This window comes from Saccopteryx leptura, chromosome 2 (assembly GCF_036850995.1).
Source record: "Saccopteryx leptura isolate mSacLep1 chromosome 2, mSacLep1_pri_phased_curated, whole genome shotgun sequence".
Taxonomy (NCBI): Eukaryota; Metazoa; Chordata; class Mammalia; order Chiroptera; family Emballonuridae; genus Saccopteryx; species Saccopteryx leptura.
The window spans coordinates 8530935-8558224 of NC_089504.1; the positions used below are offsets into that span (position 1 = coordinate 8530935).

The following is a 27290-nucleotide window of genomic DNA, read 5'->3' on the forward strand; positions in this document are numbered from 1 at the left end:
ATCTTTTTGTTGTTGCTTTTAAGGAAATGGGATGATCTCATACAAATCGCTCTGGAACCTGCTTTTCTATCTGGGGCTGTGTCTTAAACATTTTTCTATGGCATCTGTCTCTACCTCACCTTCCTGACAGCTGCTAAATATTCCACTGTGGAAATGGGTCATAATTTACATAATCACTCCTCTACTGATGGAAACTGAGGTAGTTTCCAGATGGCTTTTCTTTTTCTACTTTAAATAATGCTACCATGTACATCCTAACAATAGAACTGCTGGCAAAATGCTATACACATTTTTAATTACTGCTAATTGCCTTCCCAGAAGACTGCACTCATTGGCATATCCCCACCAGTCCATAGAGTCCTCCCCATGCTGGGGACGACAGACTGGCAAAGGCTGAGAGACTGCCCCCTGCTCTGCCACAGACTAATTGATACATATGAGCGGCTGGAAAGAGGTCTCCGGTTAGCGATCCAAGGGTCACGCTCATTTTAATTAGTCATCGGAATGAGCACACAGATGGCAGGAGAAGCACAAGGTAATCTACAGCTTCTCAGGGGGTGAGCTAATAGGGCAGGTGACAGAATCAAGATGTCAAAAAGACTCCTGACAACGCACAGTTATGGCCCTGGGAGAGTCGGTTCAGTGTGGACAATGCAGAGCCCGCACTTCGGCAGCAACACCACGCAGGCGCAGAGCACAGGGAGGGGAGGGCGGCGGATGTCATCAGAAGCTGGTGAGTGGTAGGGCTCAGGTCTGAACCAGGGGTGTTTAACTCCGAAACTGTCCCCACTAAACCATGACGTCGCCTCACGGATAAATAACCGCAGAGGTGAAAAGACTGGGTGGGGTAGTGAGTCATGAGGCTTACAAGGGGAAAGTGTCCTACGCAAGGCGGGGCCCAGCCTGCTCCATCTGCCCTTGAGGGGCCCAGTTCGGTTCTGTGCACTTCCATTTAAAAGGCCCGTCAATGACCCGACGGGTCCGGGGGCAGCCGTGAGGGCGAGGACAAGGGGGACGAGGCCAGGTCTCAGCAGGAAAACAGCAGGTGTCCTGGCACATGAGGGTGATCATGGGGAAGAGGGTGCAGCCTTCGACTACGGGTTGCAGAGGATGTGAACGGAGACTCGAAGTGCAAAACACAGACAGATGACTTCTGCTGAATTAAAACAAACTCTCTAGCAACGAGAGATGCTGAAAAATGAGAATAATTGCTTCAGGCGTGTGGTGCGGTGGGAAATATATATTTGGTCTTTGTCTCCAGTTCCTGGCACAGAGCTCCTAAAACCCTTGGAATTTCCTGTGTGATGAGGGTGACAGGAGTGTCTTTTGTTCTAAGGAGGTGACTCCTGGTGGGCCCCTGGATGGCTTCAGGACAGGCTGGTCGCTAGAAGAACCAAGCCTTGACTTGGAAGCTTGGAGCTTTCAGACCCACCCTGAAATCTCCGGAGATGTGAGGGGCTGGAGACTGATCCCGTCGCCAATGGCCAGTGATTTAGCCGTTGTGTTTATGGGACAGAGCCTCCGCAGAACCCCTCCACCTCGGCCCCGGGGCGGGGGCCTTCCAGGCTGGTGAACGCATCGAGGTGCAGGCAAGCTCCGTGCTCCACCCCCAGGCAATGCCCTACTCAGCTCTTAATTTTTGGCCGTTCCTGAACTGTATCCTTTACAATAAATGAGTGCTTTCCCGAGTTTTGTGAGTCATTTTAGCAAGTTATTGGACCTGAGGAGGGTGGTGGGAACCTTTGACTTGGTAACCTGGGACGTGATCCTTGCCATTGGCATCTGAAGTGGCACGGAGCCCTTGAACCTGTGGAGTCTGACACTAACTCGGGGTCACTAGTGTCGGAATTGCGTAGAATTGTGGCACACCCAGTTGGTGTCAGGAAGGAAAAAAACCATGGAGGGAGTACAAAGTTTGTCTTTACTGGAGATATTCAAGCAGGGGCAGCAACTAACTGCTGGCAAGTCTGTTGCAGGGACTTGTGCCCTGGGTGGTGCCCTGGCCTACAGGACTGCTAAGCGAGTAGGGGTGGCCCGCGGTGCTACCTCAAACTGTTGACCAGTGCAGGACTAAGTGGTCAGGAACGGAAAGCAAGTATTCAAGAACTTTCACAGCAACTTGACATGACTGCGACACCTAGGTTCACGCTCCTTAAACAGAGCCCAGACCAGTCTGGGTGTTACTGAACTGGGTGGTACGCTGCACGTGGGTGCTGCATGCTGGTCACCCAGAGGAGGACCCTGTAGAACAGAGTTCTGCAATGGATTGGAACTAAACAAGTGGGCGCTTCCCCACAGTCTGAGAAGCAGAGCTCTGAGGCCTGGGCCTCGCTGTGTTGTCCCCGGCGAGGCCTCGGCCGACTACACTGTCTGAGCAGGGCTCTCCCGTAACTTTGCACCGTGGCTCTGCTTGTTTCTCTACAGGAGTTGCCAAAAGTTGCAATCATCCTGTGTACCTGTGTTACTTATTCAGCGACTGTTCTCCTGTGTGCCCAAGGGCAGGGACTGCAGCAGTCTTATTCAGCCCTGCATCACAGCCTGGCACCAAGGACTGACCCGTGAAGGGGGGTTTGAACGAATGACCACATATATGAAAATCACTTCTGCTACATTACCTGTTTTTGGTAATGGTGAGCTAGGCTGGTCAACCAAACCTCCCACTGAAGAAACTGAAAGTACTAGAAAAATATGAAAAATCATCTCCTTCAAAGCACCGGAGTACTTATAAGATAGTATGGAATTACCAGCCCAAACTGCAAGGCAGTGGGAACCCCGAGAGGTAAGTGGAGTTGGGAAGCTCTTCTCAGCTTGAGAATGTTTGTCAATCATGGCAAAACTACATTTGGGTTTTGGTGACTTCCTGGGGCCAGTGGGAAAAGACTCAAGTCCCCAGGGCCCACTAAAGTAGGTCAGTCTAATAGGAGATCCCTGCCCCCCCCCCCACTTCACCTTCACATTGAAGGCAAGGGGGAACCAGAGAGACTGCTGTACCCGAAGGTACCAGGAAGGGTGCCAAGCAGGTTGGGTAGGAAGTGTCTCTGAGGAGCTGGGACCATGGCCAGACTCCACAGACATTTGCAGCTCCTTTCTCCACCACTTAGGCAGTTTAAAAAGTCTCAAGCTGGGAATTTAGTCGGAAGGGGTTTGGAAAAAGTGAATGTAAATCCTCCTCCAATTCTGACACCAACTCCGATATGTTTTCCCCCACACCACCAGGCAATTCTCCGACACCAGCTGGGCGTGCTCCAGCTCTGACGCCAGGTACCTGAACCACGGAGCACACAGGTCGCCAAGCACACAGAGCACCAGCACATGTGAGCACGTGCCAGGAGAAAATGCCAACTCTGTACTCTGGAATCACCGATCACAGATGATAGAACTATTACACTGGCCATGTTTAAAAAAATAAAAGGCAACTTTAACATTTCAAGATAATGTCAACAGTAACTATGGGAGTGACCAAGCAACCTCGGATTAGGCAACGGTTTCTTAGATATGACGTGAAAAAAACAGGTAACAACAATAACAAAAAAGTAAACTAAACATCATGAAATTTAAAACCTTTAGTGCTTCAAAGGACACAATCAAGAAAGTGAAAAGACAACCTACAAAGCAAGGGAAAATTTCTGCAAATTATATATCTGATAAGGGTCTAGGACATACTGTACAGAGAATTCTTTTATTTTGTGACAGAGACAAAGAGATAGACAGAGAGAGGGACAGGAAGGGACAGACAGGAAAGGAGAGAGATGAGAAGCATCAATTCTTTGTTGTGGCTCCTTTTTCTCCTTAGCTGTTCATTGATTGCTTTCTCTTATGTGTCTTGACCAGGAGCTACAGCAGAGCGAGTAACCCCTTGCTTAAGCCAGTGACCTTGGGCTTCAAGCCAGCAACCTTTGGGTTCAAGCCACTGACCATGGGGTCATGTCTATGATCCCATGCTCAAGCCGGCGACGCGCTCAAGCTGGTGAGCCTGAGCTCAAGCCGGGTGAGCCCATGCTCAAGTCAGTGACCTCAGGGTTTTGAACCTGGGTCCTCTGTGTCCCAGTCCAACATTCTATCCACTGCACCACCACCTGGTCAGGCTGTATAGAGAACTCTTAAAATTCAATATTAAGTAATTTATTGTTTCAGATCTTATATTGAGGTCTTTGATCCATTTTGAATTAATTTTTATGCAAGGAAACAAACTGTAGTCGAGTTTCATTCTTTTGCACGTGGCTTTCCAATTTTCCAAGCACCATTTATTGAAGAGGCTTTCTTTTCTCCACTGTGTGTTTTTGGCTCCTTTATCAAAGATGATTTGACCATATAAATGTGGTTTTATTTCTGGGCTTTCTATTCTGTTCCATTGGTCTGTGTGTCTATTTTTCTGCCAATACCATGCTGTTTTGATTACTGTGGCTCTGTAGTATAATTTGAAGTTGGGTATTGTAATGCCCCCAGCTTCATTTTTTCCTTAGGATTACTTTGGCTATTCGAGTTTTTTTATGGTTCCATATAAGCCTGATGATTTTTTGTTCCATTTCTTTACAAAATGACATTGGAATTTTGATGGGAATTGCATTACATTTGTATATTGTTTTGGGTAATATGGCCATTTTAACTATATTTATTCTTCCTATCTAAGAACAAGGAATATTTTTTCCATTTCATTGTGTCTTTTTCAATTTCCTTTAATAGTGCTTTGTAGTTTTCATTATATAGGTCCTTTACATTCTTTGTTATATTATTCCTAGGTATTTTATTATTTTTGTTGTAACTGTAAAGGGATTATTTTTTTTTAGTTCATTTCCTGAAGTTTCATTGTTGGCATATAAGAAAGCAATAGGCTTCTGTATATTAATTTTGTATCCTGAGACCTTACTGTATTGGTTTATTGTTTCTAATAGCTTTTTTGTGGAGTCTTTGGGGTTTTCTATATACAGGATCATATCATCTGCAAAAAGTGAAACCTTTACTTCTTCTTTCCCAGTATGAATGCCTTTTATTTCTTTCTCTTGTCTGATTGCTCTGGCTAGAACTTCCAGCACTATGTTGAATAGGAGTGGAGAGAGTGGGCAGCCTCGTCTTGTCCCTGATCTGAAACAATAAACTACATAGAAGAAAACATAGGTACTAAACTCATGGACCTTGGCCGCAGAGAATAGTTTATGAATTTGACTCCAAAGGCAAGGTAAGTAAAGGCAAAGATAAATGAATGGGACTACATCAAACTAAGAAGCTTCTGCACAGCAAAAGAAACTGACAACAAAACAGACAGCCAACTAAATGGGAGATGATATTTTCAAACAAAAGCTTAGATAAGGGCCTAATATCTAAAATATACAAAGAACTCACAAAACTCAACAACAAAACAAACAATCCAATAAAAATGGGAAGAGGACATGAACAGACACTTCTCCCAAGAAGAAATACAAATGGCCAATAGATATATGAAAAGATGGTCATCTTCACCAGCTATTAGAGAAATGCAAATCAAAACTATAATGAGATATCACCTCACACCTGTTAGATTAGCTATTATCAACAAGACAGGTAATAACAAGTGTTGGAAAGGCTGTGGAGAAAAGGGAACCCTCATTCACTGTTGGTGGGAATGTAGAGTAGTACAACCATTATGGAAGAAAGTATGGTGGTTCCTCAAAAAATTAAGAATAGAACTACCATATGATCCAGCAATTCCTCTCCTGGGTATATACCCCCAAACCTCAAAAACATTGGTACATAAAGACACATGTAGCCCCGTGTTCATCACAGCATTGTTCACAGTGGCCAAGACATGGAAACAACCAAAATGCCCTTCAATAGAGGATTGGATAAAGAAGATGTGGTACATATATACCATGGAATACTACTCAGCCATAAGAAATGATGACATCGGATCGTTTACAACAACATGGATGGACCTTGATAACATTATACTGAATGAAATAAGTAAATCAGAAAAAACTAAGAACTATATGATTCCATACATAGGTGAGACTCATGGACATAGATAGGAGTGCAGTGGTTACCGGTGGGAGGGGAAGGGAGGAGAGGAAGAGTGGGTGGCGAGAAGGGAGGGGCACAAAGAAACAAATAAAAGGTGAAGGAGGACGATTTGACTTTGGGTGATAGGTATATAACATAATTAAATGTCAGAATGATGTGGAGATGTTTTCTCTAGATCTATGTACAATGTCACCTCCTTAAAATTAATTGTCTAAATAAAATAAAATACTAAAAAAAAATTCAATACTAAAAGGAAACATTACCCAATAGTGAAATTGTTTTGCAATTTGTTTGTTCATGGGTCTGAACATGATTAAGCAGCTATAGAGACTTCTATGCTCTAATGGCTTTCACCGACGCCCAGCAGACAGGCCAGCGGTGTTTGCTTGCTTGTTTTCCCTGAGTCTCAGATCCCTCTGAGGTCTTCGGCCAGGCTGTGCATTAACACTGGCCAGGAGCTTTTAACTGAAGGCCATCAATATGAAACATAGCCAACATACTCCAATTGGGTATTCATGCTCAGTGTCTTTGATAGAAACAAAATTTAAAACCATGGTTGAGCCTTGATATCACATTTCCCAGAGAAACAATCCGAGACAGGGCTGTGTTTTGAATACAACAGACCACAGTGGTTTGTGAAATCCATCACCCTTCCAAATGGTTCCAAAACTGTTCAGTGACCTGCCCACGGCCACACTGCGGGCGAGCTGCACAGCCTGGATGAGCCCAGGTGGCTGACTCCAGAGCCACTTCTGATCATCACGCCCACAGGTGATTTCCGATCCCTGACCTCCCAGAACGTGTCCTCTGACATACGGCAGGACCAGGTGACATCACTGGGTGAGGGACTGTTTGATGATCAAAGCATGTGGCGACCCAAGGACCACGTGGGGACTGCATTTCTCTTTCCTGGGGGGGGCGTGGCTTTCCTTCAGACCCTGGCGCTGGCTTGCGCCAGCATGCCACTAGTGGGCGGGGAAAGTCCAGCGTGGTTAGTTCACTTTGGGCTGCAGTTTGGTGGCAGGAGGGTTTCTTGAGGTACAGCAACCTCTGGGGTCTCTGGTGCTTAGGTTCTCAAAGGAGACAGTGTGGTGGCTGCCAGCTTTGGGAGCACTGGCAAGTGAGGGCTTCTGCTCCTGACTCAGCTCCTGGGGGCCCAGGGCCCAGGGAGTCTGTGGTCAGAAGCCTGTCCCATCTCAGCAGCCAGGCTGTTTGGGGAGGGCTGTTTTCGAGCGTCAGAAGCTAATTTCCCCGGAGCGCTTTCTTCTGTGCGGGCCATCTGACATTACTCTGGACAGGCAGTACGTGGACATCATGCAGAGGTCCAGCCCATGCCGGAACTGCCACCTCTGCCTCACAGAACACTGGCTGGAGGGGCACGCGGCTGGGTAAATGGGGACGCCTTTGCCTTAAGGCAAAGGTGAGGACGGGCAGCCACTTCCTGAACGCTGTGGCCTTTCGAGTTGAGTCTATAGCCCTTCACCAGGAATGTGTGTGAGAGGTGGTCAGGAGGGCACGGCGGGCTCTAGGCACCAGCAATGGCAGCAACACCATCGTTACTATTACAGCCATCGCTCCCTGAACGCTTATGTGCGCTGGCGCAGTGCTGAGAGCTTTCCAGGAAGCCTTTCACTCATCCTGGGGCAGTTTCCAGGGCACAGATGAAGAAACCGAGGCCCAGGATCCTACCACCAGGACGTGGGGGAGCTGGAACTCACACCCAAGCTGTCTGGCTCCACAGCTGGGGTCCGCTGACGCACTACGGTGGGCAGTCTCTCCGAGGGGCAGCGAAGAAGGGAAAACGGGGGGACACACACTGCACTCGGCAGTCTTGGCAGGAGACCCCAGGGCTGGGGTGGGCAGTGGAAGTTCTAAGGACCTGCGGCCTGGCAAGGAAGACCAGGAGCGCCCAGCATGCGGCTCGGGCCTAAGGAGTGGTAGATAGTAATGACCTTCTTTCCCGGTGTTGTCTCCGAATAAAGGTGACGTTTGGTAAGCACAGTGAATTTTTGCATCTCTCTCCTGGATCCCGACTGCTCATATGAAGGTGACAAAGTGACCAGCCTGGGATTCTGAGGCCTGTGTGATGTGTCATCCTATTAACAGCACCTTCCACACAAAGCAGAACGCCTCTCCCCCGGTCAGCTTCGAGCGAAGCTGGACCGCTCTAGTTACCCTTCCCCCACTCCACCGAGGCAAGTCTTCCCTGGCAGCAACGACCACACTTGCTCAGTGCTGCTCACACAGCCATGTGCTTGGTGACAACACAGGGCTGGGGGCTTCCTTACCTCGTCTGAAGAGCCATTCTCCACTCTGAAACGTCCAGCCCTCTGAATGGCTCCATCGGCATCACTGGAAATAAGCTGGGGAGAAGAGAGTGCTTGGTTAGGTGGCTGGCTCACCATCTGCCCCGTCCCTCTGTCTGGACCCACCCTATGAGTATGCCCAGCCCGGCCACAGCTGGGAGCCGGCTTAGGCGCTGACGGCCGGCTGGAGCTCTATTGGCCCAGTCCTCATGCACTGGGCCCTACCGACCTTAGGAGCAGAAGAGTGAGGAACTCCTAACCCACAAGAGTGGGAAACAAGAATATCAACTCTGAATTTGAACATATTCCAATACTGAAAAACACTAAGGCAATGCTTCCTGGAAAAAGGACCTTAATCCACATCACATGTGGGCAAATGCAGCTCACAGATGGCAAAGCCGGAAGCCAAGTCTCAACTCCTCCGCTGCCTGCACAGGAAAGTCTACAGAACAATCAATGGTTGGCACGAACTCAAGGCTCTGCTAACGTCGCAGAGAGCTCCTGTGCTTTGTTCAGTTCTAAACAGTTTCCAAACGGGTGCTTGGTCCTGTCCAAGCCACACAGACTGCGCTTTAGCCCTGACACTGCCGTCCTTGCAGCTAGCCGTCCAGGGCTCAATGCTAGAAAGACACAAGTGGAAAGGAGGTCAGGGCACGTCAGTTCTAAAATCACTGACACAAGACTTAACTTACAGTCTCTCAATCTTCTAGATTGTTCAGGAGCAACTGGGAAAAATGACACACATATTTTTACCCTTCTCAATCTGCCCACGGTTTACAGTAAGGCTCTGCCAACGATTTCTATATCCCAGACTCATCAGGGCATAGTGGCCGAGAGGGGTATTTCTCACTTCTCTGACTCCAGCCTGATCCTGTCAAAAGATACACAATTTCAGCTCTGCCGGGCAGCTCAGTTGGTTAGAGCGTCATCCTGATATGCCAAGGTTGTAGGTTTGATCCCAAGTTAGGGCGCATACAAGAATCAACCAATGAGTGTAGAAATAAATGGAACAACAAATCAATGTTTCTCTCTTTCTCTCCCTCTCTCTCCCTTTACTCTAAAATCAATAAAAAAATTTTTAAAAAGGATACACAATTTCTTAAGAAAGATTATCTCATTTTCACTTGTGTTGTGAGGTATGAAGGTGTGAAAATGGACACATTTCAGGGAAAAACTGCACATTTTCCCATGGAAAATTATGAAAAAGGTTGATAATTTTTTTTTTTTTTTGTATTTTTCTGAAGCTGGAAATGGGGAGAGACAGTCAGACAGACTCCCGCATGCGCCCGACCAGGATCCACCCGGCACGCCCACCAGGGGCGAAGCTCTGCCCACCAGGGGGCGATGCTCTGCCCCTCCGGGGCATCGCTCTGCCGCAACCAGAGCCACTCAAGCGCCTGGGGCAGAGGCCAAGGAGCCATCCCCAGCTCCCGGGCCATCTTTGCTCCAATGGAGCCTTGGCTGTGGGAGGGGAAGAAAGAGACGGAGAGGAAGGAGGGGGGCAGGGTGGAGAAGCAAATGGGCGCTTCTCCTATGTGCCCTGGCCGGGAATCGAACCCGGGTCCCCCGCACGCCAGGCCGACGCTCTACCGCTGAGGCAACCGGCCAGGGCCAAGATTGATAATTTTTTTTCATGATAAATATAAAAATAATAGTATCTAATATTTATTGAGTGCTTCTATGTACCATGAACTCTTCTGGCCTTAACATGATCTCATTTGATTCTCTTAGTAACAACACAAGGTAGGTACTATTGTTATTCTCACTTACAAATGAGGAAACTGAGGCAGTGAGAGGTAAAACAGCTAGGTAAGGTAAAACAGCTAGGGTGTGGCAAACCTGGGACGTGAACATAGGCAGTCAGATTCAGAACCACATTATCCTCGCCTAACCACCATCCTACCTAACCATCCTCCACGGACCAGCCATGATAAAATCCAGTGTTTATACCTGATCTTTATCTTGCAAAATATTTTTTTTAAAAACAAATAAAAAGAAGATGTTTTACGTATGTTTAGCTATTCGTGGCATCAGACCACTGCACGCTGGCACGCTGACGAGCGATAGAGGCTGTGTGGCCGAGTTTAACCTTGCCCAAGGAGAGCTCAGCCGTCACCCTCAGCTCCTGGGAAGCGGGCTCTAAGACCTGGGGAGGCCCAGCCTGTGTCTCTTTACCTGGCGACTTGGAGTTACATGGGAGAGCAATGTGCTTCATAATGGGGACTGTGGGTCCCATGGTATCAGATCTACCCCTGGACACCAAGACTCGGGTGTGCTTCGCAGGCAGGCAGGACTCCATAGGTCCTGTTACACATCGGCACCAGGAAGAGTCGATGCTGTCCATGCCCCACGGGGAGGGGATGACTAGAAGCTAACTCTCCAGCACTCTGGCCACGTCAGTTCCCTTGGCCGATTCTCATCTGTGCCCTTCACTGTAATAAACCAGAAGTGAGCTGAACAGCCTCCAGTAAGCTCTGGAGTCTCATACATAGACCCGGGGACCCCGCACTCCGCAGCTGGTGTCAGAAGTGCGGGGTCTTGTGGACTGTCTCCTAACTTCACAGAGGGCAACCGTAAAGAATAAGAGCAAGATGGACAGAGGCCTCTTGGGGTTACTGCCATTTTAACAGGGGAAGTATAGAGGATTCAGCATTAATTTCTTCTTTGCTTATGAGCTTCTACTCACTGTTAAAACATAGGGAATAGAAAATAGGTTTCATGTCAACTGTTATTGGTACAGGCTGCCTCAAGGGCTTTTAGGGAAGCATCCTGAGGTCACATCGGGACTTGAGGAGAGAAAGAGCTACAATCAATTAACAATATCTGACCTCAGTAGAGGAGAGGCTGACGCACACACCCCTGAGTTAGAGGCTGGCAGAACCAGTCCTCACTATGGTCAGTCTCATCCGGGACTCAATGGCTTGGAAGAAGAGCTGATAGTCATACAATGATTCATTCATTTGTTCATTCATTCACACAAGATAGGTCAACTAAATGTCTACAAACTATATTCCAGACACTGCCAGGCAAAGGCAATCGTGCCCTCTTCTGTGCTGAGAATAGAACAAGAAGCTCACGGTTCATCTTGCTTAAAAGGTGCAAGAAGAAGAAAGGAAGGAAATGTTTAATGATTTGATGGTAAGGAGGCACTTAGCTACCTTTGAACTTATGATCATGAAACCCACAACACTGAACTCAGACTCTTCTAGACTAACCTGTTTAACTCTATCACCTTTACCATCCCCACTATCATCCAAGTCAGCGTCACCTCTCACCCAGACGACTGCAACCGCCTGCTAACTGGTCCATACCTTTGCCCACCGTTGTCCCCCCACCCCTACTTCTTGCTCCACAGCGCAGGCACTTCTGGTGACCTGCCAACCTGACTGTCCCACTCCATCCCCCAGAGCATGTGCACACATCGCTCCTCAGCCTGGGATGCCCTCCTCTCCCATCCTAGTGAATGCCTACTCATCATCAATTTCACCACAGTCCCCACTGCAGGGGAATCCCCTGCCCTCAGTGCCCCGGAAATGATCCCGCTGTCCACTCCGGAGCATCCTCGGAGCCGTGGGTTCATTTCTGTGTGGAAAGCCCTTTCACACCTGCCCCGCCTCATGCACTCCCTCTCCTCCTCGCTGAGAAGCGCCTCAGACAGGGACCATGTTTCCTGTCGCCACTGCACCCCCCTGAGCTAAGTGCACTGCCTGATGTAGTGTAGATGTTCACAAAATCGGTACCAAACAAGAAATATGTAAATAGGTGAAGGCTAATTCCTACTGACATGACCAAAGGAATTTAAAACTGGCGTAAGATCTGCACCAGTCCTGGAAACCAGAGAAGATCCATCACTCACACAAGACACACAGTGAAGGACAACCCCATAACCTGGATCACGCGCCCAGGGGCGCAGCCTGAGTGTGGCCTAAACCCAAGCCCACGCTGGCAGGGCCTGAGGGGCAGAGGGTGGGTGCCAGGGCGGTGGGCGGGAAGGCCCTCTCCGGCCACACTGGGAAAGTGATCCGGCTGGCACGCAGGATGGCAGCCCCCACCGCTGCAGCTGGCTGGGCCGCTGGCTTATGCAAGCAGAGGGTGCCACGGCGCTGGCGCCTGGTAAGGGCTGGTACGCCCGCTGATGTGAAAGGAGACCGCGGAGAACTAACACTGCAGGAAGAAAATCCTGTTAACACAGCGGGGAAACTGCTTCTATTGTTCTCATAAACCTCTGACCTGACCAATTAAAACTATAAAAATCTATAAACTTATAAACTCTTCCTTTTGTTGGAAGGAGATCTGGCTCAGGAATGGTACAGGGTCTCCCAGAATCCATCGCAATGGCCAGCACTGCCCCGCTTGGACCCTGCTTCCCCAACCCTTTCTGTGTGGCACAGAGCTCTGATTGCCACCAAATCCATGCTCACCGTCCCCCACAGTAATAGAACTTCCGAGGGACATACGGCTAGACCACAGTTCCTTCCCAGTGGCCATTCAACTTAATTCTGGGTCAAAGTCCCAGGCGGCATGTGGGATCTGGGCCCTTTAGAGAGGGCAGGGGCCTCCCCCACCTCTCCCTTCCCTCTCCACTGGCTAGAAGCTCAGGGACCAGAGAGGCATTGCCCAAATGTGTGGGGCAGAGCCCTTCAACGACGCAGAATGTCTGACTGCCTGTGTCAGTGAAAAAACTTGGTTTAACTTCAATTTGATGTTCTGCCAGGCGTCCCCAAACTACGGCCTGCGGGCCGCATGCGGCCCCCTGAGGCCATTTATCCGCCCCCACCGCACTTCCGGAAGGGGTACCTCTTTCATTGGTGGTCAGTGAGAGGAGCACTGTATGTGGCGGCCTTCCAACGGTCTGAGGGACAGTGAACTGGCCCCCTGTGTAAAAAGTCTGGGGGCCCCTGTAACCAACTACTATACCCTATAAGGAAGAACAAAGGAAAAAAAAATCAATGAACTGATGGTAAGTCCGTAATTTTAAATGTGGAAACAGATCTGCGGTATCACAGCAGACGTTCCTTGGAACAAACTTACTGCAAAAGCACAAGGAAATTTCAGGCAATGGCTAATTATTATAATAGTTTGGGAGGATATTGGATCTATGAAATAGAACAATCTGTGATCAGCTTCCGAGATGTAAAGTGTGGGTTCTGAATGTGGAAATGTAGACAACACTTCACAGTGACCACACTGAACCAAAAAGTAGATACTCAGAAGAAAATGCCCCTCGAAGAGTAAGTGAGAAAGTCAGCCTGTACACAGCTGAAAGGGTTAGAAACAAAGTAGGGAGCGAGGCAGCCGAGATCTTCCCACAGCAAAGCCAGCAGAGAGGAGGGAGTTGGTCAGCCCCCAGCACAGAACCAGCTCGGGCCTCCATTACTCTTCGGGGAGAAGTGTCCAAAAAGGACATTCCCACAAGTGCTCTCACATTTGCAAATGCAGCTCTGCCCACCCAGAAGTTTGGTGAGATGGGTTTTTAATCGATCAATCCAGCTCTGCACTCGTGAGGGATGGCATGGGGGGGGGGGGTAGGATGAGGGTGTGGATCAAGGGGACCTGGAACCTCCCTGCAGGTCAACAGGGGGAGAACAGCGTGTACCTTTCAATAAATATGAATGGGATGCACTCCCCTGTTAAAAAAAATAGCAAGGCTCAAATATTGGGAACATAAATGAAACCCAATTACCAGCAAGAAACATATAAAAAAAAATAAAACAACCATGAAAAGGAAAGGTGGAGAAAAAAAACACTCATGGTGAGTTAGAAAAAATGAGGAGGAAATAATTACATCAGATGGTAGAACTGAGAAAAATACCAAATTAAAAAAAGTTATAATACATGGATAACTAAATCCACCCACTCTCAAAGTATAATAATTATAGACACATTATAAAACCAAAACCAAAACTATTATAAATAGGAGTTTATAAAATTATAATTATAATGGGAAATTTTAGTATGTTCCTGTTAGGTCGAGGCAAAAACTAGTAAGACTTTATAGTGGAATAAAATTATAAAATTAATAAGCATAATTTAATAAAGAAATATTTCATTTATTAAGAAACATCAACTAAACTTAAAAAAAAATCATCAAATGTCAGATAGAAAACAAACATGAATACATTTTGTAAAACAGAAACAGTGCAGGCCCTGGCCATTTGGCTCAGTGGTAGAGTGTTGGCCTGGTGTGTAGATCTCCTGGGTTCAATTACCAGTCAAGGTACAGAGAAGAAGCAATTATCTGCTTCTCCTCCCACCCCTCCTTCTCTTCTCCTCCCACAGCCATGGCTCGATTGATTTCAGCGTGTTGGCTCTGGGTACTGAGGATGGCTCTATGGAGCACCAAAAATAGCTTGGCTATGAACATGGCCCCAGATGGGCAGAGCACTGGCCCTAGATGGGAGTTGCTGGGTAGATCCTGGTGCATATGGGAGTCTGTCTCTCTGTCTCTTCTCCTCTTACTTGGAAAAGAAAAAAGAAAAAAAGGAACAGTGCTGATAATCTTTTAGCATATTGCCACTGAATGAGAAATTAATGTCAAAGAATTAAAAAATTGGGAATTAAAAAATATACATATAAAAAAACTCTTGGGTCAAACAGGAAAACTAAAATTGGATACTATTCAGACATCAGAGAGAATAGCATATATAAAAACATATAATGTAATAGATGCTATATTTACAAAAAAAATTCTTAATCTTAAATGCATTCATTATTAAACTAGAAAGAATAAAAACAATAAACTACTCATTAGCCTCTAGAACATACCAAAAAACAAACAAACAAACAACAACAACAAAAAAACCGATCCACAGTGAAATAAACCCAGGAAAGCAGGGGAAAGGAATCAATAGAAGATCAGAGCAGAAAGCACAGATTTAGAAAGACAGTAGAATCAATAAACACACCTGAGAGAGAGAGATCACCGGCAAGTTTGATTTTAAAAAGCCAAGGACAAACACGCAGGCAATAATAAAGAGAACATAACCACTAAGAAGAAAGAGACTGAAGAGCATGAGAGAATACTACATGGAACTATGGAAATATCACCAAAACTTCAATAAAACAGAAATTTTCTAGGGAAATATAAACAATAAAAATTATCGTAAGACAAGAAAGAAAGCTGATTATACAGAGAACTATTTGTAGAACTGACCAAGGTGTACGAACAGCATGCCCAGAGGCCGCCCTGACTCAGAGGATCTTTGAAGGAGGCGCAGGGCTGGTCCCCACATGACCAGGAAAGCAGGGAAGTGTTGCCTTAGAGAGGAAGAAAGGAAAAGAATTCTCTTTTTTTCTTTTTCTTTTTTTTTTTTTTTTTCATTTTTCTGAAGCTGGAAACAGGGAGAGACAGTCAGACAGACTCCCGCATGCGCCCGACCGGGATCCACCCGGCACGCCCATCATGGGGCGGCGCTCTGCCCACCAGGGGGCGATGCTCTGCCCATCCTGGGCGTCGCCATATTGCGACCAGAGCCACTCTAGCGCCTGGGGCAGAGGCCGAGGAGCCATCCCCAGCGCCCGGGCCATCTTTGCTCCAATGGAGCCTTGGCTGCGGGAGGGGGAAGAGAGAGACAGAGAGGAAAGCGCGGCGGAGGGGTGGAGAAGCAAATGGGCGCTTCTCCTGTGTGCCCTGGCCGGGAATCGAACCCGGGTCCTCCGCACGCTAGGCCGACGCTCTACCGCTGAGCCAACCGGCCAGGGCCCTCTTTTTTTCTTGACAGAGACAGAGAGAGAGAGTCAGAGAGAGGGACAGACAGACAGGAACGGAGACAGATGAGAAGCATCAAGTCTTTGTTGCAGCTCCTTAGTTGTTCACGGATTGCTTCTCATATGTTTCTTGACTGGGAGGCTACAGCAAAGTGAGTGATTCCTTGCTCAAGCCAGCAACCTTGGGTTCAAGCTAGTGACCCTGGGCTTCAAGCTAGCGACCTTTGGGCTCAAGCCAGTGACCATGGAGTCATGTCTATGATCCCGTGCTCAAGCCGGAGACCTCAAACCTGGGGTTTCGAACCTGGGTCCTCCTCGTCCCAATCCAACGCTATATCCACTGGGCCACTGCCTGGTCAGGCTAGAATTCTTTTGCATTCGTTTCGATGCAGAAGTTCAGGGATGTTGACATATATTTAATGTTAGCAATGCTAAGGAAAGAGGACGGAATGTTCATTTTATTTTACTGAATTTTTTGTCCATCTGATCTGGTCCCACACCAAGAAAGAAAGGAAAAGGCAAATCAGATTATGGGGCTGGTCCCTGCCTGGCACTGAGAGGGGTTCCTTTAGCAGGCATCCCCAAACTACGGCCCGCGGGCCGCATGTGGCCCCCTGAGGCCATTTATCTGGCCCCCCCGCCGCACTTCCAGAAGGGGCACCTCTTTCATTGGTGGTCAGTGAGAGGAGCACTGTATGTGGCGGCCCTCCAACCATCTGAGGGACAGTGAACTGGCCCCTTGTGTAAAAAGTTTGGGGACCCCTGCTTTAGAGTTCTTACACTATCCAATACTGTAGCCACCGGCATCATTTAAATTTAACTTTAAATTAATTACAATAAAATGAAAAACATTCAGTTCCTCAGTTGCAACAGTCACACTTTAAGTGCAATAGCTACATGAGGCTACTACACAGGGTAGATGACAAATTTCCACAAGGAAGCTCTACTGGAAAGGACTGGGACGGGTTGGGAAACTTTTTGGCTGAGAGAGCCATGAACGCCACATATTTTAAAATGTAATTCCATGAGAGCCATACAACGACCCGTGTACGTTACACATTATCCAATAAAAATTTGGTGTTGTCTCGGAGGACAGCTGTGATTGGCTCCAGCCACACACAACCATGAACATGAGTGGTAGGAAATGAATGGATTGTAATACCTGAGAATGTTTTATATTTTTAACATTATTATTATTTTTATTAAAGATTTGTCTGCAAGCCAGATGCAACCATCAAAAAAACCACATCTAGGCCCTGGCCGGTTGGCTCAGTGGTAGAACGTCGGCCTGGCGTGCAGAAGTCCCAGGTTCGATTCCTGGCCAGGGCACACAGGAGAAGCGCCCATCTGCTTCTCCACCCCTCCCCCTCTCCTTCCTCTCTATCTCTCTCTTCCCCACCCACAGCCAAGGCTCCATTGGAGCAAAGTTTGCCCAGACGCTGCCGGGCGCTGTGGCCTCTGCCTCAGGCGCTAGAATGGCTCTGGTCGCAACAGAGCGAGGCCTGGGATGGGCAGAGCATTGCCCCCTGGTGAGCATGCCGGGTGGATCCCGGTCGGGTGCATGTGGGAGTCCGTCTGACTGCCACCTGTTTCCAGCTTCAGAAAAATACAAAAAAAAAAAAAAAAAAAAAAAAAAAAAGAGCCACATCTGGCTTGTGAGCCATAAGTTCCCAACCCCTGGACTGGGACATGCTAAATGCTGATGCCTCTCTGGGTGACCAAGATCGAATCAGTTTCTCAGGCTGAAACCCCTTCAGTTAGTTATATACACTAAAAACAGTGGAAATCATGTAATTTAACATCGTGAATAGAGGCTTTGGTCTAATATCAGCCAAAACTGTAACGGAGTTCAAAGTAATAGATGTTTTGTTTCTGGAATAAAGTAACATCCAAATAATAATATCCATGTGTATGATTTAACAAATTAATTTAAAAAATATAAAAAACAGGAAGCATAAAATGTTATCCATTAACTACTGTAAATAAAAGTATTATTAGTTTAATATTAGTAGGCGATTACATGAGAATATTTTCTCAATGAATACAAATACGTAGTTTTTCAAAAACAAAAGGCTCTTTTCCTCATGACTTAATTGACCTGCTTCTTTGGGTTGGCGGCTGTCTCCATTTTAAAGCAAGGCTAGGATTCCCTGCAATTTATCATGTACTGTGTATTTGACATTCAAGTATATAAATCACAGAAACAGTATTTTAACCTAGAATAAAGTCTCCAAAAGTTTATGTAAAGTATATCTTTAAAATAATATTTCGGATACAACCCCCTCCACTTATCTCCTTTCTTTAAAATGACTGGTTATGAATATGGGTTTTTGGCACTCAACTGAGGTTCAAATCTCAGTTCCAAACTGATTGTATGATCCTGGGCATAAATCACTTAATTTTTCCTCCCTAAATTTGTGTTTCCTTGTCTTTAAAATGGGGATAATGGGCCTGACCTGTGGTGGCGCAGTGGATAAAATGACCTGGAAATGCTGAGGTTGCCAGTTCGAAACCCTGGGCTTGCCTGGTCAAGGCACATATGAGATTTGGATGCTTCCAGCTCCTCCCCCCTTCTCTCTCTCTGTCTCTTCTCTCTCTCTCTCTCTCTCTCTCTCTCCCCCTCTCCTCTCTAAAATGAATAAATAAAAAATTTTTTAAATGGGGACGATGATTATAAGGCACTTCTAGGCTTGTGGAGAGGATTCAATAAGATAAAATATATAATAAGCCAAGAACAGTGCCTAGACATAGGAAGTGCTCAATAAATGTTAAACAACATATATAATAATATAATTAATAGAAAATGCTCTGCTTAGTATTAGTATAATTTAACCATTTTAATGCTGTATGTATATAAACACTTAGAAGCTCTGTTTAACCCTTTGAGCAGTGAGTTTTTTGTTAACTCTTTGAGTGAGGACGTACATGCATGTTCGTACTGCTCAAAGGGTCTAACATCTGCCTGCCTAGCAAACACGATCAAGAACCTGTTTTCCAGGGCCTGCACTAACTGCTGGATTTACCAAGACTGATGTAATGTGACCCCTGGCCTGGTGGGAGTGACACGTGACCAGATCCATCACCACACAACCTGGTTAAACGTCAAGGCAGAAGCAAGAATGGGGTGCTGAGGGAGGTCGGCGGCTGGAGAGCCAGCTCCACCTGGGGCACCGGGACCCAGTTTCATTGCTGTAATGCGATTCATTCTGGAAGACAGACAAGATCTTTGAGGAATAAGATTTCCAATGTAAGCAGATTCAAAATAAAAATCAAATACTGGTTAAGAAGACCCATTTGACCCTGTATATGCAAACCAGACACACACTCACACACAGACACATAGACAGACAGACAGACAGACACACACACACACTCACAGCACCCCTGATGGAGAAAGTTACTGTTCAGTGAGATGAAAGAAAGTTTAAATGTTTCCATCAAAAAAGTGTGTGTGTGTGTGTGTGTGTGTGTGTGTGTGTGTGTACGGGTGGGAGAACGTGGGGAGGTCCAGGCTGAAATGTGGGTGCGATGGACCATCCCCTGACGGTGACTGCTGCTCCCAGGCCCTGCCCCCTGGTCACTCCTGGGGCCCTTCCCCAGGAGTGGAGTGTGGGGACCACAGGAGACATTCTCACCTTGATCCTATTCTGCCTCTGCCAGTGGACAGAGGAAATGTTTGGGGGTTGGGCAGCTGAAGCGCTTGATACCAGGGTGGTGAGAAGACTCCCAGCTAGGAGAATAAATGTTGGCTGAAAGAGACCCACCAAGGCCTCGAATCTGGGCTCAGAGTTTTCTTTTTTTTTTTAACCGTCATCAATCCCTGGCCACCATCCTCAGCCAACTCAACCTCTATCACAATGATTTATCTGATGTTTTGAGCTTGTGGCCTTTTGCTCTGTCAAATCTAGTGACTTCACTTGGCTTCGTGCCTTTGCCATCCACTACTAAAACTGAAAGACGCCCTCAGCCCCGCTGGAATAGCCTGGTGATGATACGACCTGGCCTAAAACCCACTCTGGCGCTTTTTGGCAAACGTTCTAGCCGGGATCCGTGGTTAATCACGTCAACACTGTACTTAACAACACACAGAGCTGTGCACTGCTGACTTCTCATGCCCGCCGGGTCACGTTCCTGAGCTCCAGCTCTCCAGTAAAATACCTGTGAAGTTTCAGCAGAAAAGAGTCTGAAGGAAAGGCTGCCCACCCTGTGGCCAAACATCAGCGCATTTCTGCTTACTAGGTGGCAAGGAAGAAGAACTGAAACACATATTTGGTCACTGGCTTTATTGCCTGAAACAGAGCAAATCTGCGGTCAGCACAGGGAGTTGGAGGGCACCGTCTCGTTCCCTTTGCCATCTCACTTTGTCTAAGAAGCATCGGCCCTGTACAGAGAGTCACAGTGGAACACGGGGCGGCACCCTTTTACCGCATGGGTCTGGCATTTTAAGGTAGCTGCTGCCATATTTGCACCTCTCCAAGAAAAGAGGGAGGTAAGAGGGAGGAAGGGAAAGTCCGTTTTTGGAAAATGCGTCTTCATAAGCGAAGTGCCACAGGTAGGGAGAAAGACAGGGAAGTCCTGGGAGCAGAGCAGCGGGCCACTGCTGGGGCATGGGGACAGATTTCACCTCTTCATAACCTCTGTCCGGTTCTTGACTCTACACAGACGCCATTTTCTCAAGGTCATGGAAAGCACTGAGCAAACCACATCCGTACTCCTCCTCCGCCCGGACTGCTACCTGCACCCTCAACCCGTCACTGTGTCAGTTCTGGACACCTGGTTCAGAGCAGCCAAGAGCCGGGCACGGAGGGCAGCCTGCCTCACTCCGGCAGGGCTTCCCGAGACAGACGCCAGCGAGACATTGGAGCTGGCCAGGGCGCTCTGCACCACAGGCAGTCGACCGGCAGCTCTGCGAGGGGAAGCCGCAGGTCCCAGGAGGACAATGCGGCTGAGGGCCAGTTAGAGTACTGCTGTCTGTCGAAAAGTACAGGGTCTGAACAGCTCTCTGTTTGAAGATTTCGTAAAAAGAAAAAGAACCCAAGGTGGGAGCTATGAAAAAATGCTACATTCGTATGGAGCAAAAACCGAAAAAAGAAGTATATACTGGTTTTTAATATAACACCAAAATAAAATCTTTAGAAAAGCAGGTATTGTCTTCAATAAGACAGAAGACATGATCTTTGCAACAAGTGAATAAAGCTGTGGAAGTAGGGAACATAAAAAAAAACAAAGGACCAAAACATGCAAATGTAGGACTGAAATCCTCACTGGAGGAGGACAGCTACGTGTTCACTGTAGGAACAGGGACAGGAATACGCTCATCAGCTGAGCTGCTTTCCCAGAATGAAAAGGAGCAACATGCAATGAGAAAGAAAAGACAGTATGGAGGACAGAGAAAAATATCTTTCTTCACCCCATTAAAAATAAATAAAATAAAATTAAAAAAAAAAATATCTTTCTTAATGTTTGGGGTGGGGGGAGACGAACGATATTAAAGGATATAGCAGAAGAAAACATTCATCCCCAACAAAGGACCTGCGTCAAAGAATCGGTAAGATGCAATGTTCTAAGCAAAATTAATGAAAAGAGAAACATGTAGAGAAATCACGAGGAATATTTTTCAAACAAAAGAATAAAGAAGACCTGAGAAAAATCCAGGCAAGGAAGGGTTACCAAGAAAAAAATTAAAAAAGAATTAAATTGTTTCAGACTTCCTTTCAGAATGCTCAAAGGAAGAGGGTAATTATACTGGGTTGAATAGCGTCCCCCTAAAGTGTATATATCCACTTGGAATCTCAGAATGTGCCCTTACTTGCAAAGAGGGTCTTTGCAGGTATAATTAATTAAGCTGAGGTCATACTGAATTAGTGCAGGCCTGAATTCAATGGCCGGTGCCTTTATAAGAAAGAGGAAAGAGAAGGAAATGCAGACCCGGAGACTCTGGAAAGAAGGCCGTGTGCTGCCAGACCAGAGGCTGGAGTGGGGTGGCTACAAGCCAGGGGTGTCAGGGACGCCGGCAACCCCAGAACCTCAAAGAGGCAAGGGCCGATTTTCCCCTAGAGCCTTCAGAGAGGAAGCATGGCCTGCTAACAGCTTACTTCTGGACTTCTAGCCTCTGGAACTAGGAGAGAAAAAAATTCTGTTATTTTAAGCCATTTGGTTTTGGGAGAAATTTGTTACAGCAGGCCTGGGAAACTAACATGATAACAGATCAAAATTTGTGAGGTTTTAACAAAAAGAGGTAATAACTCAGAAATTTAAAGCCAGCCAAGCTGTTCTCGTGGAAGGCATAACGAGAGATATTCTCAGATACGTAATGACTGAGAGAAGATACCCTCGTGCACGGCCTAGAACCCCTGGAGCTCCAGGACGGGGGTTGCAACCAGGATAGTTACCACTGGTCTGGGGTAATAGCGGACACAATTGGACATGGAGGAGGAACAAGAGGTTTGGGTAGGGGGAGACAAAATTGTTTGTAGAAGAGTATCAATGCCTTCAAAAGATTATAAAACTTTGTTTTTATGTAAAGAAGCACAGTAATATATATAAACCCATTTTGTATATAAATTTAATTACTAATGGGACATACATTAATCTTAGGAGTGATTACCCATAGGTGGTAGGATTACACATGAATTTAACTTTCCTATGCTTTTCAGTACATTCCACATTTTCTGTAATGAGCCTGTATTCCTTTTATACTCAGAAAAGCACACCAGCATGCACAAGCACACTCACACACAAAAAGAATGGGGAGTAATATAAAGAAATTTAAGAAGAGGAAACAGAATTGATCAGGCACCAGATTTTTAGCAGGCACATGCCAAGACCATGTAGGGTAGAGATCACTTCGGCACAAGTAGGATGTGAGTGACAAAGGATGTTCTCAAACAGGGCCCAAGAAAGACCATGTTTGAGACATGTGAGAATTCTGTCTCCTAAGTATGCGAGAAACCACAATAAGGTATAAAACTTGATTTCCTGTGATGAAGAAGTAACCCCGTAAACGAGAGGTTAATAGTTTGTATCTTCAGTTACATAAAAAATAAAGTGTCATCCACTGACTAAAATGTGGGAGTATTTCTATACTATACTGGTGGACTAGATCCCACCGGGTGAAGACCACTGGAGTCAGTGAACAGAGACCCCAGGATACCAGCAGAAGGGGGAGGAGCCAGAGACCATGAGCTGAGCTGGGGCTGCTGTCACAGCAGCGGGATCACGTTGAAGAGGGAAGATGACAGCAGGGGACTGGGTGACTTGTGTGGCCACTAGAAGAGTGTGAGCAACCCCAGACCTACGGAAGGGAGTCTGAATTTTGAAACTAGAGAGCATGCTGGGGCTGAAGATCATGGAAGTGGCTGTTCCCAAGATTTCTGCCTGGAAAAATTGGGAGGACTGTCTGGTATTCTTATTATAGTATGTGTTTAGCTAATGGATTTGGTATAGTTTTGTGTCCCAACTATTTATACCATTGTTAACACAGAGCTCAGTGTTCAAGATGGTCACCAAATGGCTGGTCAGGATGTGCTGATTCTCCCCAAATGTTGTTGATCTAAGGAAAACAGGTTATAAAAGGCAAAACAGGTCACATTAGGGCAAAAAGTAGGGAGGGGAGGAGACAAGGGTCAAACCATTCTATAGGCCAGACTACCATCAACAGGGGATAGAGGATATACTATTAAGGGCTGGATATGAGATATGACTTTTTGTTTTTTTTGTTTATGCTTTACCTTATTTTTTTAAAATATATAAAGCAGCTTATGGCCCTGGCTGGTGGCTCAGTGGATAGAATGTCGACCCAGCATATGGACACCCCAGGTTTGATTCGTGGTCAGGGTACACATAAGAAGCAACCATCTGCTTCTCTTCCCCTCCCTTTCTTCCTTCTCTCCCTCTTCCTCTCCTGCAGCCAGTGGCTTGATTTGTTCGAGTGTGGCCCTGGGCGCTGAGGATAGCTCCATCAGAGCATGACAGCCTCAGGTGCTAAAAATAGCCCCATACTTGAGCATGGGCCCTAGATGGGGTTGCTAGGTAGATCCCAGTCAGGAGGCATGCAGGAGTCTGCCTCACTATCTTCCCTCCTCTAACCTAAAAAAATAAAATAAAATAAAAATAAAGCAGAAATATGTCTGCTGAAAGGAAAGTAAGACATACTGAAATATGTCTTACTCAAAGGAAAAATCAGATAGCAGGCAAGCTCAGAACAAGGGGGAAATTAGGTGTGGATAAATAAACTGAAAATCAGAGTAAGATTGAAATGCATGCTATGAAGTCCTGGAAGGCAAGCTGTAACTAGGCTTCTGAGCTTCCAAGAGGCCAATGCAAAGAGGAAAATCCTGTCATTTACAGGGTTCCCACTGCCTCCAAGGTTAACAACAGAGCAGCTTCTCTGGAGCATGGTGCTCTTTGGTCCTGAGAACTCAGAGGTCCCTCTTAAAAGAGACACTTTGTGGCAGACTGAGAAAATTCCTCAAGAGCACCTGAGACAGACACATACCCTCCATACCACCTGCTTTACCCCATTCTGTCCGTCAGTCTGAGTTAAAGGAGAATGCCAAGGCGCATATTCATGGAAGCAGCTCTGACAGTGGCCAAGAACGGCAGGCCAAGCGTTTGTGGCTACTTTATGGTTGGGATTCATCCAGGAATTAAATTTAAACCATTTATGGCATGGATATCTCTTTGGATAACTCTTTATAAACATTCCTAAAACCAAGCTTTAAGATTTGGATGAAAGAGAATTTGAAATTATACGTTTAAGCTAAAACCTGAAGTGGAGCGATTCTCTGCTGCTTCATAAGGGCAGAGGTGCTTGCTGGGACCGTCCACCTGGTCTCCGTAGGAAACAGCCTGTGAGCAGAGGGGCTGCAAGAGCATGGGCTCACAGACTGAGAGATTAGGCCCAGGACTCTTGGAGTCACACGGGCCTGGGTTGATATGTCACCTCTGCACTTACTAGCTGTGGGACCTCTCTGAGACCATCCATTCAATATCCACAAATGTCTTCTGAGCACCCACAGTGTGCACCATAATCAGATCCTACCTACTGCTTGAAGCTGTTTGTGAGAGTTAAATAGGTAGATGCATCTAAGGTTTATCTCAGTAACTGGTACACAGTTCCGTAAATGTTTAAACTAATAATAGCAATAATGAAATAACCATAATAAAAGATTTCTGGTTCCATTCTAATGCATAAATAACTATTGAATATATGGCTAAGGTCTCAAAAGTTCTACCTTACCAAAAATGGCTGCAATAATATTGGCCTGGCAAAGTTCAAAGCCAGCATCCCTATCGCCCACCAAGGCATCAACAATATCCCCCAGGACCCCCACAGCTGGAAACCAGGTTACCTTGCTGGTGAATGCGCTAAGATAAATGTGGTGCCTGCATGAGCTAACTGCTCTAGCAGACTTAGGTCCAAGCCAGTTAAATATTAAGAACATCTGTCAACCTTATGATTTCAGCTGTAGAATGCTGAAGTCTTGACCTTTTGATGTTCCTGAGGGAAAGATGCTGGTACCCTTACTAATCTATCAGTTTGGTAATACCGCCTAGAATATAATTTCTCCCATAAAATGCCTATGAAAACAAGAAAGCCTATTCAATCCTAAATAGAGAGCAAAACAGCACCGAGTTAGGGATGCTGGGCAGGCAGCTAGATCGTTCATTAGGCAAGCGTCGTCTTTCTGCACACAGTCCCACAGGCATAATTCAGATCTGTGCCTGAGCAAAAACACAGATGACTACGTATCAGACTTCAAGAGACCTCAGACAGTCAAAATCTCAAATGTTAAAATCTGTAGATGCTAAGCAAGTCCACTGTAAACCCTTTATTATTATTATTATTATTATTATTATTATTATTATTATTGGGAGGGGAGGCAGAGACAAACTCCCACATGTGCCCTGACCGGGATCTACCCAGCAAGCCTACCCAGGGGGTGATGCGCTGCCCATCTGGGGCTGCTGCTCTGTTGCTTTGCAATGGAGCTCTTAGCGCCTTAGGTGGAGGCCATGGAGCCATCATCCTCAGTGCCCGGGGCCAACTTGCTCAAACCAAGCCATGGCTGCAGGAGGGAAAGAGGGGAAAGAAAGGGAAGAAAGAGGAGAGAGAGAGAAGAAAGAGAGAAAGAAGGGGGAGGAGGAGGGGTGGAGAAGCAGATGGTCGCTTCTGTGTTCCCTGACTGGGAATTGGATCCGGGACTTCCACACGCTGGGCCGACACTCTATTGCTGAGCCATCTGGCCAGGGCCTCTTTTTTTTTTTATAATAATCAAATAGTACAGACAAATACCCTTTGAGGCTACCCTGAGTCCATAACAGCAAACCCACACCATCCTCAGAGAGAAGCATTCATGTCTCTTTCTGATCCAGCAGGGAGCATGCAGCTCACCCAAGTGCAGGCGAGTCACTAAGGTTCAAGTTAAAAAAGGAATGGACAATGGACCACCCTGTTTCTCCTGACTTGAGATGACCTGCAGATGTGACTTCCCCACAAGTATCAAGATGTAGGGAGGTGAGAGGTCTATATTGTGCCCATGACATTTACCATTCATAACACATCAGTGTCTTCTCTATTGAGTCAAAGGCCAAGAAAAGATCAATAAAAGCTACAAATAATCTTATGCTTTTCCTGACAGATTTCAATACAAAGTGAAGAATGGTCGATGGTGTAATAGCCATGCCTTGCCTAGAACGCTGCCATGAGAGACCAGACTTTCAATTCATCGAGAAGAAAAGTGGCCTATTTTAGTTGGAAAGCACTGCAAGCTAATGAGCCTAACTGTACTTTGGGGCGGGAATCAGAGGCGTGTTTTTCCTCTCCTTTATATGTTTTTGATGGGTTCGGCTACTCTCTAATTTCAACCAAACAGAACTACTCACTCATTCAACCAATACTTACTAAGTAACTAATGCTATAAGCATTGTGCTTGGTACTAGGAGTACAGTGGTAAATAAAGAGCCACAATTCCTATGTTTAGGGAGTTTATAATCTACACCCTTGTTTATAAATTCTTTTAAAGTGCCAGGGGAAACAGTCTACTAGCAGAGGAAGACATTTCCACCAGGTGCTTTTAGTTTGAACTTTTAAATCACCTACTACACGTGAGGATGTAAGAGACATGTGTTGGGGGGGGGGGGGTCCTGCCTAGCTCATGCGCCTTGAGACTGTCTTTTGCCAACATCCTCCTCAAAGACCATCTGCCCTACCACAAACTTTGCCGAGGAGACGGGAGGCCATCTCTGTATCACGTGACCCACCAGCCTGGACCCAGCTGT

General features: G+C 46.5%; 1 protein-coding gene across 4 annotated transcripts in view; it reads right to left on the bottom strand.

Moving 5' to 3' along the window:
* GARNL3 (GTPase activating Rap/RanGAP domain like 3) overlaps window positions 1-27290 on the bottom strand; it is a 129022-nt gene that overhangs the window by 61021 nt on the left and 40711 nt on the right. For all 4 annotated transcript variants that reach the window (XM_066367107.1, XM_066367105.1, XM_066367106.1 and 1 more), the window contains one exon: window positions 8283-8357. In XM_066367107.1, the coding sequence (XP_066223204.1) occupies window positions 8283-8357 (75 nt within the window). The remainder of the gene's footprint in view (window positions 1-8282; window positions 8358-27290) is intronic.